The sequence below is a fragment of the Pseudophryne corroboree genome, chromosome 3, assembly GCF_028390025.1.
Source record: "Pseudophryne corroboree isolate aPseCor3 chromosome 3, aPseCor3.hap2, whole genome shotgun sequence".
NCBI classification, from domain to species: Eukaryota; Metazoa; Chordata; class Amphibia; order Anura; family Myobatrachidae; genus Pseudophryne; species Pseudophryne corroboree.
The window spans coordinates 807,168,389-807,185,420 of NC_086446.1; the positions used below are offsets into that span (position 1 = coordinate 807,168,389).

The 17,032-nt window shown below is 49.3% G+C and overlaps 1 protein-coding gene across 1 annotated transcript in view; it reads right to left on the bottom strand.

Moving 5' to 3' along the window:
• The window catches only part of GRK5 (G protein-coupled receptor kinase 5), a 269,390-nt gene that overhangs the window by 28,159 nt on the left and 224,199 nt on the right, over positions 1-17,032 (bottom strand). Inside the window, exons 14-15 of the mRNA XM_063962703.1 lie at positions 9,709-9,846; positions 3,962-4,093 (exon numbers count right to left, since the gene is read on the bottom strand). Coding sequence (XP_063818773.1) covers positions 3,962-4,093; positions 9,709-9,846 — 270 coding nt within the window. The remainder of the gene's footprint in view (positions 1-3,961; positions 4,094-9,708; positions 9,847-17,032) is intronic.

A 17,032-nucleotide genomic window follows, 5' to 3' on the forward strand; every position in this document is an offset into this window, starting at 1 on the left:
GGGCTCGGTGTTTGTGTCGGCCACTAGGGTCGCTAATCTTACTCACACAGCTACCTCATTGCGCCTCTTTTTTTCTTTGCGTCATGTGCTGTTTGGGGAGGGTTTTTTGGAAGGGACATCCTGCGTGACACTGCAGTGCCACTCCTAGATGGGCCCGGTGTTTGTGTCGGCCACTAGGGTCGCTAATCTTACTCACACAGTCAGCTACCTCATTGCGCCTCTTTTTTTCTTTGCGTCATGTGCTGTTTGGGGAGGGTTTTTTGGAAGGGCCATCCTGCGTGACACTGCAGTGCCACTCCTAGATGGGCCCGGTGTTTGTGTCGGCCACTAGGGTCGCTAATCTTACTCACACAGCTACCTCATTGCGCCTCTTTTTTTCTTTGCGTCATGTGCTGTTTGGGGAGGGTTTTTTGGAAGGGCCATCCTGCGTGACACTGCAGTGCCACTCCTAGATGGGCCCGGTGTTTGTGTCGGCCACTAGGGTCGCTAATCTTACTCACACAGCTACCTCATTGCGCCTCTTTTTTTCTTTGCATCATGTGCTGTTTGGGGAGGGTTTTTTGGAAGGGACATCCTGCGTGACACTGCAGTGCCACTCCTAGATGGGCCCGGTGTTTGTGTCGGCCACTAGGGTCGCTTATCTTACTCACACAGCGACCTCGGTGCAAATTTTAGGACTAAAAATAATATTGTGAGGTGTGAGGTATTCAGAATAGACTGAAAATGAGTGTAAATTATGGTTTTTGAGGTTAATAATACTTTGGGATCAAAATGACCCCCAAATTCTATGATTTAAGCTGTTTTTTAGTGTTTTTGGAAAAAAACACCCGAATCCAAAACACACCCGAATCCGACAAAAATAATTCGGTGAGGTTTTGCCAAAACGCGTTCGAACCCAAAACACGGCCGCGGAACCGAACCCAAAACCAAAACACAAAACCCGAAAAATTTCAGGCGCTCATCTCTACTATAAAGAGATACTTGTACAAATATGGTCTTCATGGAAGAGTCATCAGAAGAAAACCTCTTCTACGTCCTCACCACAAAAATTAGCGTTTGAAGTTTGCAAATGAACATATAGACAAGCCTGATGCATGTTGGAATAAAGTTCTGTTGACCGATGAGGTTAAAATCGAACTTTTTGGCCGGAATGAGCAAAGGTACGTTTGGAGAAGGAAGGGCACAGAATTTAATGAAAAGAACCTCTGTCCAACTGTTAAGCATGGGGGTGGATCAATCATGCTTTGGGGTTGTATTGCAGCCAGTGGCACAGGGAACATTTCACGAGTAGAAGGAAAAATGGATTCACTAAGATTCCAGCAAATTTTGGATGCTAACTTGATGCCATCTGTGAAAAAGCTGAAGTTAAAGAAAGGCTGGCTTCTACAAATGGATAATGATCCTAAACACACCTCAAAATCCACGGTGGATTACATCAAGAGGCGTAAACTGAAGGTTTTGCCATGGCCTTCACAATCTCCTGACCTCAACATAATTGAAAATCTATGGATAGACCTTAAAAGAGCAGTGCGTCACAGACAGCCCAGGAATCTCAAAGAACTGGAAGACTTTTGTAAGGAAGAATGGGCGAAGATACCTCAAACAAGAATAGAAAGACTCTTGGCTGGCTACAAAAAGTGTTTACAAGCTGTGATACTTGCCAAAGGGGGCATTACAAGGTATTAACTCTGCAGGGTGCCCAAACTTTTGCAGACGCCATTTTTTGTTTTCTGTTCTTTTGAAAGTGTAAATGATGGAAATAAAATCAAACTTTTTTTGACATGTTATAAGAATGTCTAATCTGTAATTTGATGCTTTTTGGAGATTTTTCCGTCTTTCCTTCACTTCTTTTTGCACATTAAAATACATTTTTGTCTGGGGTGCCCAAACTTTCAATCTCCACTGTACATACATACATTACTTACTACATACATGTATAAGTAACATACTACACATCCTTTCCCGCACTATTGCATGCATACATACATACATACATACATTACATACTACATACATGTATAAGTAACATACTACACATAATTTCTCCACTAGTACATACATACATACATACATACATACATTACATACTACATGCACGTATAACATACCACACGTCCTTTCCTGCACTAGTACATACATACATACATACATGTATAAGTAACATACTACACATACTTTCCTGCACTAGTGCATACATACATACATTACATACATGTATAAGTAACATACTACACATCCTATCCCGCACTAGTACATACATACATACATACATACATACACAGAGGCGTGGCTAGGGTTTTCGGAGCCCAGGGCAAGATGGAAAATGGCGCGCCCCCCCCCCCCAAAAAAAAAAAAAACACCAAAAGAAGCATGTGCGCGGAAAAATGGGCATGGCCACGCACCAGAAAGGGTGTGGCCACGCACTAGAAGGAGTGTGGGCACTGAAAATGGCCCACAGTGCCAGTTACATTGCCCCACAGTGCCAGATACAATGCCCCACAGTGCCAGATACAATGCCCCACAGTGCCGGAAACATGCCCCACAGTGCTGGATACATTGCCCCACAGTGCTAGATACATTGCCCTACAGTGCCAGATACATTGTCCCATAGTGCCAGATACATGCCCCACAGTGCCAGTTACATTGCCCCACAGTGCCAGTTACATGCCCCACAGTGCCAGATACATGCCCCACAGTGCCAGATACATGCCCCACAGTGCCGGTTACATGCCCCACAGTGCCAGATACATGCCCCACAGTGCCAGATACATGCCCCACAGTGCCAGATACATGCCTCACAGTGCCAGATACATTGCCCACAGTGCCAGTTACATGCCCCACAGTGCCAGATACATGCCCCACAGTGCCAGATACATTGCCCCACAGTGCCAGATACATTGTCCCACAGTGCCAGATACATGCCCCACAGTGCCAGTTACATTGCCCCACAGTGCCAGTTACATTGCCCCACAGTGCCAGTTACATGCCCCACAGTGCCAGTTACATTGCCCCACTGTGCCAGTTACATTGCCCCACTGTGCCAGATACATGCCCCACTGTGCCAGATACATGCCCCACTGTGCCAGATACATGCCCCACTGTGCCAGTTACATGCCCCACTCAGTGCCAGATACATGCCTCACTGTGCTGCCCCCCCCCCCCCCCCCGGGTCACTCACCGCTTGTTGATATCTATGTGAGGGGAGGAGAGCGCAGCGGTGTTACCTTCCCCTCATCGCTCCAGGTCTCTGGCGGCTTTCTGGCGCCGGTTCGCTAGCCAATCAGAGCTCGCGGACCGGCAGCCAATCAGGAGCCGGTCCGCAAACTCTGATTGGCTAACGCCGCCGGAGACCGGACACAGCAGCGCTGCTAGTGCTGGCAGCGGCGGTGAGGGGAGGGAGAGACGCTGCGCTCTCCTCCCCTCACATTTCGGCGTGACAGGGGCGAGTGGGGCATGATGCCCTGGCCGCCGGCGGCGCCCCCCTCTCCTGGGCCTGCAAAGGCGCCCAGGGCACATGCCCCACTCGCCCTACCCTTGTTACGCCTCTGCATACATACATTACTTAGATGTATAAGTAACATACTACACATCCTTTCCCGCACTAGTACATACATACATACATACATACATGCATTACATACATGTATAAGTAACATACTACACATCCTTTCCCGCACTAGTACATACATACATACATACATGCATTACATACATGTATAAGTAACATACTACACATCCTTTCCCGCACTAGTACATACATACATACATGCATTACATATATGTATAAGTAACATACTACACATCCTTTCCCGCACTAGTACATACATACATACATACATGCATTACATATATGTATAAGTAACATACTACACATCCTTTCCCGCACTAGTACATACATACATACATACATACATGCATTACATACATGTATAAGTAACATACTACACACCCTTCGTCTTACCTGACGTTTAAAAATACGATGTAATAAACTTTTCTTGGGGGGCTCAGGTGGGTGGCTCCGGTTTAAGTCAGGGGACAGGGTTCCATTAGGGCCAAAAAGATTAAGTTCTTTGAAACATTCGGTCTCTATCATCTGCAGGAAGGAAGAGGATCCACCGGTCACTCATAGTACATATTATACACACTTACTGACTGCTTCATAATAACAATGATGTATGCTATGCAGACACGTCTGTTGACTTTTTAGGGGGTTGAATACTTTTGCAAAACACTGTATATACAAAGTATAAATTTTTCAGTTAATACAAGAATATAACTGACTTCATCTCCATTACTGACAGGTGTCTGTTGCATCACACATTACTGACAGGTGTCTGTTGCATCACATATTACTGACAGGTGTCTGTGGCATTGCACGTTACTGACAGGTGTCTGTGGCATTGCACGTTACTGACAGGTGTCTGTTGCATAACACATTACTGACAGGTTTCTGTTGCATAACATATTACTGACAGGTGTCTGTGGCATTGCACGTTACTGACAGGTGTCTGTGGCATTGCACGTTACTGACAGGTGTCTGTGGCATTGCACGTTACTGACAGGTGTCTGTGGCATTACACGTTACTGACAGGTGTCTGTTGCATAACATATTACTGACAGGTGTCTGTGGCATTGCACATTACTGACAGGTGTCTGTTGCATAACATATTACTGACAGGTGTCTGTGGCATTGCACATTACTGACAGGTGTCTGGCATTGCATGTTACTGACAGGTGTCTGTTGCATCACACATTACTGACAGGTGTCTGTGGCATTGCACGTTACTGACAGGTGTCTGTGGCATCGCACGTTACTGACAGGTGTCTGTGGCACTGCACGTTACTGACAGGTGTCTGTTGCATCACACGTTACTGACAGGTGTCTGTGGCACTGCACGTTACTGACAGGTGTCTGTGGCACTGCACGTTACTGACAGGTGTCTGTGGCACTGCACGTTACTGACAGGTGTCTGTGGCACTGCACGTTACTGACAGGTGTCTGTTGCATCACACATTACTGACAGGTGTCTGTGGCACTGCACATTACTGAGAGGTGTCTGTTGCATAACACATTACTGACAGGTGTCTGTGGCATTGCACGTTACTGACAGGTTTCTTTGGCATTGCACATTACTGACAGGTGTCTGTTGCATCACACATTACTGACAGGTGTCTGTGGCACTGCACATTACTGACAGGTGTCTGTTGCATCACACATTACTGACAGGTGTCTGTGGCACTGCACATTACTGACAGGTGTCTGTTGCATAACACATTACTGACAGGTGTCTGTGGCATTGCACGTTACTGACAGGTTTCTTTGGCATTGCACGTTACTGACAGGTGTCTGTTGCATCACACATTACTGACAGGTGTCTGTGGCACTGCACATTACTGACATGTGTCTGTGGCATTGCACGTTACTGACAGGTGTCTGTTGCATCACACATTACTGACAGGTGTCTGTGGCACTGCACATTACTGACAGGTGTCTGTTGCATAACACGTTACTGACAGGTGTCTGTTGCATCACACATTACTGACAGGTGTCTGTTGCATCACACATTACTGACAGGTGTCTGTGGCATTGCACGTTACTGACAGGTTTCTTTGGCATTGCACATTACTGACAGGTGTCTGTTGCATAACACGTTACTGACAGGTGTCTGTTGCATCACACATTACTGACAGGTGTCTGTTGCATCACACATTACTGACAGGTGTCTGTGGCATTGCACGTTACTGACAGGTGTCTGTGGCACTGCACGTTACTGACAGGTGTCTGTGGCACTGCACGTTACTGATAGGTGTCTGTGGCACTGCATGTTACTGACAGGTGTCTGTGGCATTGCACGTTACTGACAGGTGTCTGTGGCACTGCACGTTACTGACAGGTGTCTGTTGCATAACATATTACTGACAGGTGTCTGTGACATTGCACGTTACTGACAGGTGTCTGTGGCATTGCACGTTACTGACAGGTGTCTTTGGTATTTCACGTTACTGACAGGTGTCTGTTGCATCACACATTACTGACAGGTGTCTGTGGCACTGCACGTTACTGACAGGTGTCTGTGGCACTGCACGTTACTGACAGGTGTCTGTTGCATAACATATTACTGACAGGTGTCTGTGACATTGCACGTTACTGACAGGTGTCTGTGGCACTGCACGTTACTGACAGGTGTCTGTGGCACTGCATGTTACAGACAGGTGTCTGTTGCATAACATATTACTGACAGGTGTCTGTGGCACTGCACGTTACTGACAGGTGTCTGTGGCATTGCACGTTACTGACAGGTGTCTTTGGTATTTCACGTTACTGACAGGTGTCTGTTGCATCACACATTACTGACAGGTGTCTGTGGCATTGCACGTTACTGACAGGTGTCTGTGGCATTACACGTTACTGACAGGTGTCTGTGGCATTACACGTTACTGACAGGTGTCTGTGGCATTGCACGTTACTGACAGGTGTCTGTGGCATTGCAAGTTACTGACAGGTGTCTGTGGCATTACACGTTACTGACAGGTGTCTGTGGCACTATACGTTACTGACAGGCATCTGTGGCATTGCACGTTACTGACAGGTGTCTGTGGCATTGCACGTTACTGACAGGTGTCTGTGGCATCACACATTACTGACAGGTGTCTGTTGCATCCCACATTACTGACAGGTGTCTGTGGCATTGCACGTTACTGACAGGTGTCTGTGGCATTGCACGTTACTGACAGGTGTCTGTGGCATTGCACGTTACTGACAGGTGTCTGTTGCATCACACATTAATGACAGGTGTCTGTTGCATCACACGTTACTGACATGTGTCTGTGGCACTGCACGTTACTGACAGGTGTCTGTTGCATAACACATTACTGACAGGTGTCTGTTGCATCACACATTACTGACAGGTGTCTGTGACATTGCACATTACTGACAGGTGTCTGTTGCATAACATATTACTGAGAGGTGTCTGTGGCATTGCACGTTACTGACAGGTGTCTGTGGCATTGCACGTTACTGACAGGTGTCTGTGGCACTGCACGTTACTGACAGGTGTCTGTGGCATTGCACGTTACTGACAGGTGTCTGTGGCACTGCACGTTACTGACAGGTGTCTGTGGCACTGCACGTTACTGACAGGTGTCTGTGGCATTGCACGTTACTGACAGGTGTCTGTGGCACTGCACGTTACTGACAGGTGTCTGTTGCATAACATATTACTGACAGGTGTCTGTGACATTGCACGTTACTGACAGGTGTCTGTGGCACTGCACGTTACTGACAGGTGTCTGTGGCACTGCATGTTACTGACAGGTGTCTGTTGCATCACACGTTACTGACAGGTGTCTGTGGCACTGCACGTTACTGACAGGTGTCTGTGGCATTGCACGTTACTGACAGGTGTCTGTGGTATTTCACGTTACTGACAGGTGTCTGTTGCATCACACATTACTGACAGGTGTCTGTGGCATTGCACGTTACTGACAGGTGTCTGTGGCACTGCACGTTACTGACAGGTGTCTGTGGCATTGCACGTTACTGACAGGTGTCTGTGGTATTTCACGTTACTGACAGGTGTCTGTTGCATCACACATTACTGACAGGTGTCTGTGGCATTGCACGTTACTGACAGGTGTCTGTGGCATTGCACGTTACTGACAGGTGTCTGTGGCATTACACGTTACTGACAGGTGTCTGTGGCACTATACGTTACTGACAGGCATCTGTGGCATTGCACGTTACTGACAGGTGTCTGTGGCATTGCACGTTACTGACAGGTGTCTGTTGCATCACACATTACTGACAGGTGTCTGTTGCATCCCACATTACTGACAGGTGTCTGTTGCATCCCACATTACTGACAGGTGTCTGTGGCATTGCACGTTACTGACAGGTGTCTGTGGCATTGCACGTTACTGACAGGTGTCTGTGGCATTGCACGTTACTGACAGGTGTCTGTGGCATTGCACGTTACTGACAGGTGTCTGTGGCATTGCACGTTACTGACAGGTATCTGTGGCATTGCACGTTACTGACAGGTGTTTGTTGCATAACATATTACTGACAGGTGTCTGTGGTATTGCACATTACTGACAGGTGTCTGTGGCATTGCACGTTACTGACAGGTGTCTGTGGCATTGCACGTTACTGACAGGTGTCTGTGGCATAACACGTTACTGACAGGTGTCTGTGGCATTACACGTTACTGACAAGTGTTTGTTGCATAACATATTACTGACAGGTGTCTGTGGCATTGCACGTTACTGACAGGTGTTTGTTGCATAACATATTACTGACATGTGTCTGTGGTATTGCACATTACTGACAGGTGTCTGTGGCATTACACGTTACTGACAGGTGTTTGTTGCATAACATATTACTGACCGGTGTCTGTGGCATTGCACGTTACTGACAGGTGTTTGTTGCATAACATATTACTGACATGTGTCTGTGGCACTGCACGTTACTGACAGGTGTCTGTGGCATAACACATTACTGACAGGTGTCTGTGGCATTGCACGTTACTGACAGGTGTTTGTTGCATAACATATTACTGACAGGTGTCTGTGGCACTGCACGTTACTGACAGGTGTCTGTGGCATAACACATTACTGACAGGTGTCTGTGGCATTGCACGTTACTGACAGGTGTTTGTTGCATAACATATTACTGACAGGTGTCTGTGGCATTGCACATTACTGACAGGTGTCTGTGGCATAACACATTACTGACAGGTGTCTGTGGCATTGCACGTTACTGACAGGTGTTTGTTGCATAACATATTACTGACAGGTGTCTGTGGCATTGCACGTTACTGACAGGTGTCTGTGGTATAACACATTACTGACAGGTGTCTGTGGCATTGCACGTTACTGACAGGTGTTTGTTGCATAACATATTACTGACAGGTGTCTGTGGTATTGCACGTTACTGGCAGGTGTCTGTTGCATAACATATTACTGACAGGTGTCTGTGGCACTGCACGTACATACAGCATATTGTACATACAGCACGGTGTACGTCTGTAGCGATCGGGATGTTTGGTTTGTTCTTTTTAACCCCTGGATGCCTGCATGGAGAAGAGAAACTTGCACCCAGGGACAGGTGAGTAAGTATATATTTTTACTGCATATAGCGGATTCTACTGGAGAAGGGGAAAGACCAGCACTGGGGACAAGGTGAGTATATGTGAGTGTGCTAAGTGGTACTGTCTATGGTGTGTACACTGTGGTTACGTTAGGGGGACTATAGGTGCCAGCAGGCCAGGGACATTTTACTGTGTCTGTTATCCCATGTGCGCACTCTCTACCGCCATACTCCTCTCTGTAGCGCAGTAGACTCTGCGTTTGTGCAGGTTGTTCCCAGTATTCTTTGGGCGGATGGCGTCCTTTTAAAAAAATAAATAAAAATATGTATGTACTTTTACCCCCAGAAGCCGTATGGCTCTCACTGGTCCGTGCGGGTCCCTGCCTCACTCTCCAGCCTGAAGCTGTGCAGCCTCTTACATCCAGCGACTTGTATGTTTTTAATGGGAAAACACCTGGATGAGAGATGTGAAAATGTGCGGTGAATGAGAGTCTGAATGTTCTCCAGCCAATCACGTGTGTGAGTGTAGCGCTAAACTCGGACCTTTTACAATTCGCCATCAGTGTCTGTTATCCTATATTGTATTATGGTGGAATATTTGGGCACATTGCGACTCTCACCTCGGTCTGCCAGGGGATGGACACAGAACCAGTGGTGAACTTTGTGTAGAAGTCATCGTCCGTCTGGTCCAAGTTGACCCCCTTTACTGTGGAGAACTGTTCTATATCCAGGACGTCCTTACAGTACACGGCTCGCGGCTGGAGATTAGTAATCAATAACATGATAATAAATCAATGGAAAGGTCATATCCTGATATATTTACTTATATTTAGTGATATATACAGAAATAAAATAAAGAATTTCTCATACACCAAATATAACTCTTCCCAGCATCCTTACAGTATATACGGTGTCACTCACAGGACTGTCATCCTGCCTCCCGTCTGATTGTTACCCCCCAGCTTACAGCCTCCTAACTCCGCCCTCTTCCCCCACTCTGCCCACCCATATACCTATATACCCCATAGCTAACAGCACACTCCTCCTAACTCCGCCCTCTTCCCCCACTCTGCCCACCCATATCCCTATATACCCCATAGCTAACAGCACACTCCACCTAACTCCGCCCTCTTCCCCCACTCTGCCCACCCATATCCCTATATACCCCATAGCTAACAGCACACTCCTAACTCCGCCCTCTTCCCCCACTCTGCCCACCCATATCCCTATATACCCCATAGCTAACAGCACACTCCTCCTAACTCCGCCCTCTTCCCCCACTCTGCCCACCCATATCCCTATATACCTCCCTGCTTACAGCCCCCCTTCTCCTAAATCCGCCCTCTTCCCCCACTCTACCCAACCAAATCCCTATATACTCCCTAGCTAACAGCACCCTCCTCCTAACTCCGCCCTCTTCCCCCACTCTGCCCACCCATATCCCTATATACCCCCAGCTTACAGCCCCCTCCTCCTAACTCCACCCTTTTCCCCAACTCTGCCCACCCATATCCCTATATACCGGGTGGTAGTCATGTGACCGCCGGTCGGCTTACCGACAGTCACATGACCTCCTCCGTGAGCCCGACGGCTCACTATCCCGATGGTCGGCATGCCGACCAACAGGGACTATTTCCACTCGTGGGTGTCCACGACACCCATAGAGTGGGAATAGAACCCGTGGCGACCGCAGGTCGCCACCGAGCCCGCAAGGGGCTTGCTGCACTCGCCCCTCCCCGCCGGGATCCCGGCGTCGGTATGCTGCCGGGATCCCGGCGTCGGTAAGGTGACCGGCGGTCAGGAGACCGCCGGTCACCCGTACTACACCCCTATATACCCCCTAGCTAACAGCACCCTACTCCTAACTCCGCCCTTTTCCCCCACCCTGCCCACCCATATCCCTACATACCCCCAAGTTTACAGCACCCCTCCTCCTAAATCCGCCATCTTCCCCCACTCTGCCTACCAATATCCCTCTATACCCCCCAGCTTACAGCACCCTGCTAACTCCACCCTATTCCTCTACTCTGCCCACCCATATCCCTAGATACTCCCTAGCATACAGCCCCCTCCTCCTAACTCCGCCCCCTTCTCCCACGCTGCCCACCCATATCCCTATATACCCCCCAGCTTACAGCACCCTCCTCCTAACTCTGCCCTCTTCCCCCACTCTGCCCACCCATATCCCTATATACCCCCCAGCTTACAGCCCCCTCCTCCTAAATCCGCCCCCTTCTCCCACGCTGCCCACCCATATCCCTATATACCCCCTAGCATACAGCCCCCTCCTCCTAAATCCGCCCCCTTCTCCCACGCTGCCCACCCATATCCCTATATACCCCCCAGCTTACAGCACCCTCCTCCTAACTCTGCCCTCTTCCCCCACTCTGCCCACCCATATCCCTATATACCCCCTAGCATACAGGCCCCTCCTCCTAACTCCGCCCCCTTCCCCCATTCTGGCCATCCATATCCCTATATACCCCCCAGCTTACAGACCACTCCTCCTAACTCCACCCTCTTCCCCCACTCTGCCCACCCATATCCCTATATACTCCCCAGCTTACAGCACCCTCCTCCTAACTCCACCCTCTACCCCCACTCTGCCCACCCATATCCTTATATACACCCCAGCTTACAGCCCCCAACTCCTAACTCTGCCCTCTTCCCCCACTCTGCCCACCCATATCCCTATATACCCTTAGCTTACAGCCCCCCTCCTCCTATCTCCGCCTTCTTCCCCCACTCTGCCCACCCATATCCTTATATACCCCCTAGCTTACAGCCCCCAACTCCTAACTCTGCCCTCTTCCCCCACTCTGCCCACCCATATCCCTATATACCCTCAGCTTACAGCCCCCCTCCTCCTATCTCCGCCTTCTTCCCCCACTCTGCCCACCCATATCCTTATATACCCCCTAGCTTACAGCTTCCCTACTCCTAACTCCGCCCTCTTCCCCCACTCTGCCCACCCATATCCCTATATACCCCCCAGTTTACAAACCACTCCTCCTAACTCCGCCCTCTTCCCCCACTCTGCCCACCCATATCCCTATATACCCCCTATCTTACAGCCCCCCTCCTCCCAAATCTGCCCTCTTCCCCTACTCTGCCCACCCATATCCCTATATACCCCCTAGTTTACAGCCCCCTCCTCCTAACTCCACCCTTTCCCCCCAATCTACCAACCCATATCCCTATATACCCCCTAGCTAACAACACCCTACTCCTAACTCCGCCCTTTTCCCCCACTCTGCCCACCCATATCCCTAGATACTCACTAGCATACAGCCCCCTCCTCCTAAATCCGCCCCCTTCTCCCATGCTGCCCACCCATATACCTATATACTCCCCAGCTTACAGCCTCCTCCTCCTAACTCCACCCTCTTCCCCCACTCTGCCCACCCATATCCCTACATACCCTCAGCTTACAGCCCCCGTCCTCCTATATCCGCCTTCTTCCCCCACTCTGCCCACCCATATCCCTATATACCCCCCAGCTTAAAGCACCCTCCTCCTAACTCCGCCCTCTTTCCCCACTCTGCCCACCCATATCCCTATATACTCCCTAGCATACAGGCCCCTCCTCCTAACTCCGCCCTCTTCCCCCACTCTGCCCATCCATATCCCTATATGCCCCCCAGCTTACAGCATCCTCATCCTAACTCCGCCCTCTTTCCACAATCTGCCCACCCATATCCCTATATACCCCCCAACTTACAGTCCACTCCTAACTCCGCCCTCTTTCCCCACTCTGCCCACCCATATCCCTATATACCCCTTAGCTTACAGCACCCTCCTTCTAACTCCACCCTCTTCCGCCACTCTGCCCACACATATCCCTATTTACCCCCTAGCATACAGGCTCCTCCTCCTAACTCCGCCCTCTTCCCACAATCTGCCCACCCATATCCCTATATACCCCCTAGCTTACAGCCCCCCTCCTCCTAACTCCACCCTCTTCCCCCACTCTGCCCACCCATATCCCTATATACCCCCTATCTTACAGCCCCCCTCCACCCCCACTCTGCCCACCCATATCCCTATATACCCCCTAGCTAACAGAACCCTACTCCTAACTCCGCCCTCTTCCCCCACCCATATCCCTACATACACCCAAGTTTACAGCACCCCTCCTCCTAAATCCGCTCTTCGCCCACTCTGCCCACCCATATCCCTCTATACCCCCCAGCTTACAGCACCCTGCTAACTCCACCCTATTCCTCTATTCTGCCCACATATATCCCTAGATACTCCCTAGCATACAGCCCCCTCCTCCTAAATCCACCCTCTTCTCCTACGCTGCCCACCCATATCCCTATATACCCCCAGCTTACAGCACCCTCCTCCTAACTCTGCCCTCCTCCCCCACTCTGCCCACCCATATCCCTATATACCCCCTAGCTTACAGCCCCCTCCTCCTAAATCCACCCTCTTCTCCTACGCTGCCCACCCATATCCCTATATACCCCCAGCTTACAGCACCCTCCTAACTCCACCCTATTCCTCTACTCTGCCCACCCATATCCCTATATACCCCCTAGCATACAGCACACTCCTCCTAAATCCGCCCCCTTCTCCCACGTTGCCCACCCATATCCCTATATACCCCTTAGCTAACAGCACCCTCCTCTTAACTCCGCCCTCTTCCCCCACTCTGCCCACCCATATCCCTATATACCCCCCAGCTTACAGCCCCCCTCCTCCTAACACCGCCCTCTTCCCCCACTCTGCCCACCTATATCCCTATATACTCCCCAGCATACAGCTCCCTCCTCCTAAATCCACCCTCTTCCCCCACTCTGCCTACCCATATCCTTATATACACCCCAACTTACAGCCCCCAACTCCTAACTCTGCCCTCTTCCTCCACTCTGCCCCCCATATCCCTATATACCCCCAGCTTACAGCCCCCCTCCTCCTATCTCAGCCTTCTTCCCCCACTCTGCCCACCATATCCCTATATACCCCCAAGCTTACAGCACCCTCCTCCTAACTCCGCCCTCTTCCACAACTCTGCACATCCATATCGCTATATATACCCCCCAGCCTACAGCCCCCTCCTAACTCCACCCTCTTCCCACACTCTGCCCACCCATATCCCTATATACCCCCCAGCTTACAGCCCCCCTCCTCCTAACTCCGTCCTCTTCCCCCACTATGCCCATCCATATCCCTATATACCCCCCAGCTTACAGCACCCTCCTAACTCCACCATATTCCCCCACTCTGCCCACCCATATCCTTATTTTATTTATTTATTAACAGTTTCTTATATAGCGCAGCAAATTCCGTTGCGCCTATATACCCCTTAGCTTACAGCACCCTCCTCCTAACACCGCCCTCTTCCCCCACTCTGCCCACCTATATCCCTATATACTCCCCAGCATACAGCTCCCTCCTCCTAAATCCACCCTCTTCCCCCACTCTGCCCACCCATATCCTTATATACACCCCAACTTACAGCCCCCAACTCCTAACTCTGCCCTCTTTCTCCACTCTGCCCCCCATATCCCTATATACCCCCAGCTTACAGCCCCCCTCCTCCTATCTCAGCCTTCTTCCCCCACTCTGCCCACCATATCCCTATATACCCCCAAGCTTACAGCACCCTCCTCCTAACTCCGCCCTCTTCCACAACTCTGCACATCCATATCACTATATATACCCCCCAGCCTACAGCCCCCTCCTAACTCCACCCTCTTCCCACACTCTGCCCACCCATATCCCTATATACCCCCCAGCTTACAGCCCCCCTCCTCCTAACTCCGTCCTCTTCCCCCACTATGCCCATCCATATCCCTATATACCCCCCAGCTTACAGCACCCTCCTAACTCCACCATATTCCCCCACTCTGCCCACCCATATCCTTATTGTATTTATTTATTTATTAACAGTTTCTTATATAGCGCAGCAAATTCCGTTGCGCCTATATACCCCTTAGCTTACAGCACCCTCCTCCTAACTCCACCCTCTTCCCCCACTCTGCTCACCCATATCCCTATATACCCCCAGATTATAGCACTCCTCCTCCTAACTCTGCCCTCTTTCCCCACTCTGCCCACCTATATCCCTATATATTCCCTAGCTAAGAGCACTCCTCCTAACTCCACCCTCTTTCCCCACTCTGCCTATCCATATTCCTATATATCATGGTCCCAATATATCATAGGCTCGCAGAAACATTTGTGTTAAGGTGGTGCGGGGGGGGGGGGGGTTTAGAGAGTACATACATGTTACATGAGCGGATAAAGAGTAAAAGCATGATACATGGGTACATGGGTAAAGACTATGAAGAGTGAGTATACACATATGTAACACATGGGGGAGGGGCGGTACATACATGGCAGGTAAGGGCTATGGACAGTAGATACATATGTGATGCCCTCCAACATTTTACACATAAAAATCAATGCAAATGAGGAAAAAAGGGAGTTACCACGAGTAAAGGGAGCGTGGCCATGCCCCTTTTTTCTATACTTTCAGTGGAAGTTTGGAGAGCCAAAAATCGGTACAGGCCATAAAAAAAGGTCCTGTACCTATTAAAAAGGTCCAGCTGGAGGGTATGTACATAGGGGAGGACAGTACACACATGGCAGGTAAGGGCTATGGACAGTAGATACATATGTGATACATGGGGACATACATGGCAGGTAAAGGCTATGGACAGTAGATACATATGTGATACATGGGGAAGGGACAGTACATACATGGCAGGTAAGGGCTATGGACAGTAGATACATATGTGATACATGGGGACATACATGGCAGGTAAAGGCTATGGGCAGTAGATACATATGTGATACATGGGAAGGGACAGTACATACATGACAGGTAAGGGCTATGGACAGTAGATACATATGTGATACATGGGGAAGGGACAGTACATACATGGCAGGTAAGGGCTATGGACAGTAGATACATATGTGATACATGGGGAGGGACAGTACATACATGGCAGGTAAGGGCTATGGACAGTAGATACATATGTGATACATGACGGAGGGACAGTACATACATGACAGGTAAGGGCTATGGACAGTAGATACATATGTGACACATGGGGAGGGGCAGTACATACATGGCAGGTAAGAGCTATGGACAGCAGATACATATGTGATACATGGGGAGGGACAGTACATACATGGCAGGTAAGAGCTATGGACAGTAGATATATATGTGATACATGGGGGAGGGGCAGTACATACATGGCAGGTAAGGGCTATGGACAGTAGATACATATGTGATACATGGGGGAGGGGCGTAACATACATGGCAGGTAAGGGCTATGGACAGTAGATACATATGTGATACATGGGGAAAGAATAGTACATACATGGCAGGTAAGGCTATGGACAGTCGATACATATATGATACATGGGGGAGGGGCAGTACATACATGGCAGGTAAAGGCTATGGGCAGTAGATACATATGTGATACATGGGGAAGGGACAGTACATACATGGCAGGTAAGAGCTATGGACAGTAGATACATATGTGATACATAGGGATGGACAGTACATACATGGCAGGTAAGGGCTACGGACAGTAGATACATATGTGATACATGGGGGATGGACAGTACATACATGGCAGGTAAAGGCTATGGACAGTAGATACATATGTGATACATGGAAAGGGACAGTACATACATGGCAGGTAAGGGCTATGGGCAGTAGATACATATGTGATACACGAGGGAGGGACACTACATACATGGCAGGTAAAGGCTATGGACAGTAGATACATATGTGATACATGGGGGAGGGACAGTACATACATGGCAGGTAAGAGCTATGGACAGTAGATACATATATGACACATGTGGAGGGGCAGTACATACATGACAGGTAAGAGCTATGGACAGTAGATACATATGTGATACATGGGGGAGGGACAGTACATACATGACAGGTAAGAGCTATGGATAGTAGATACATAT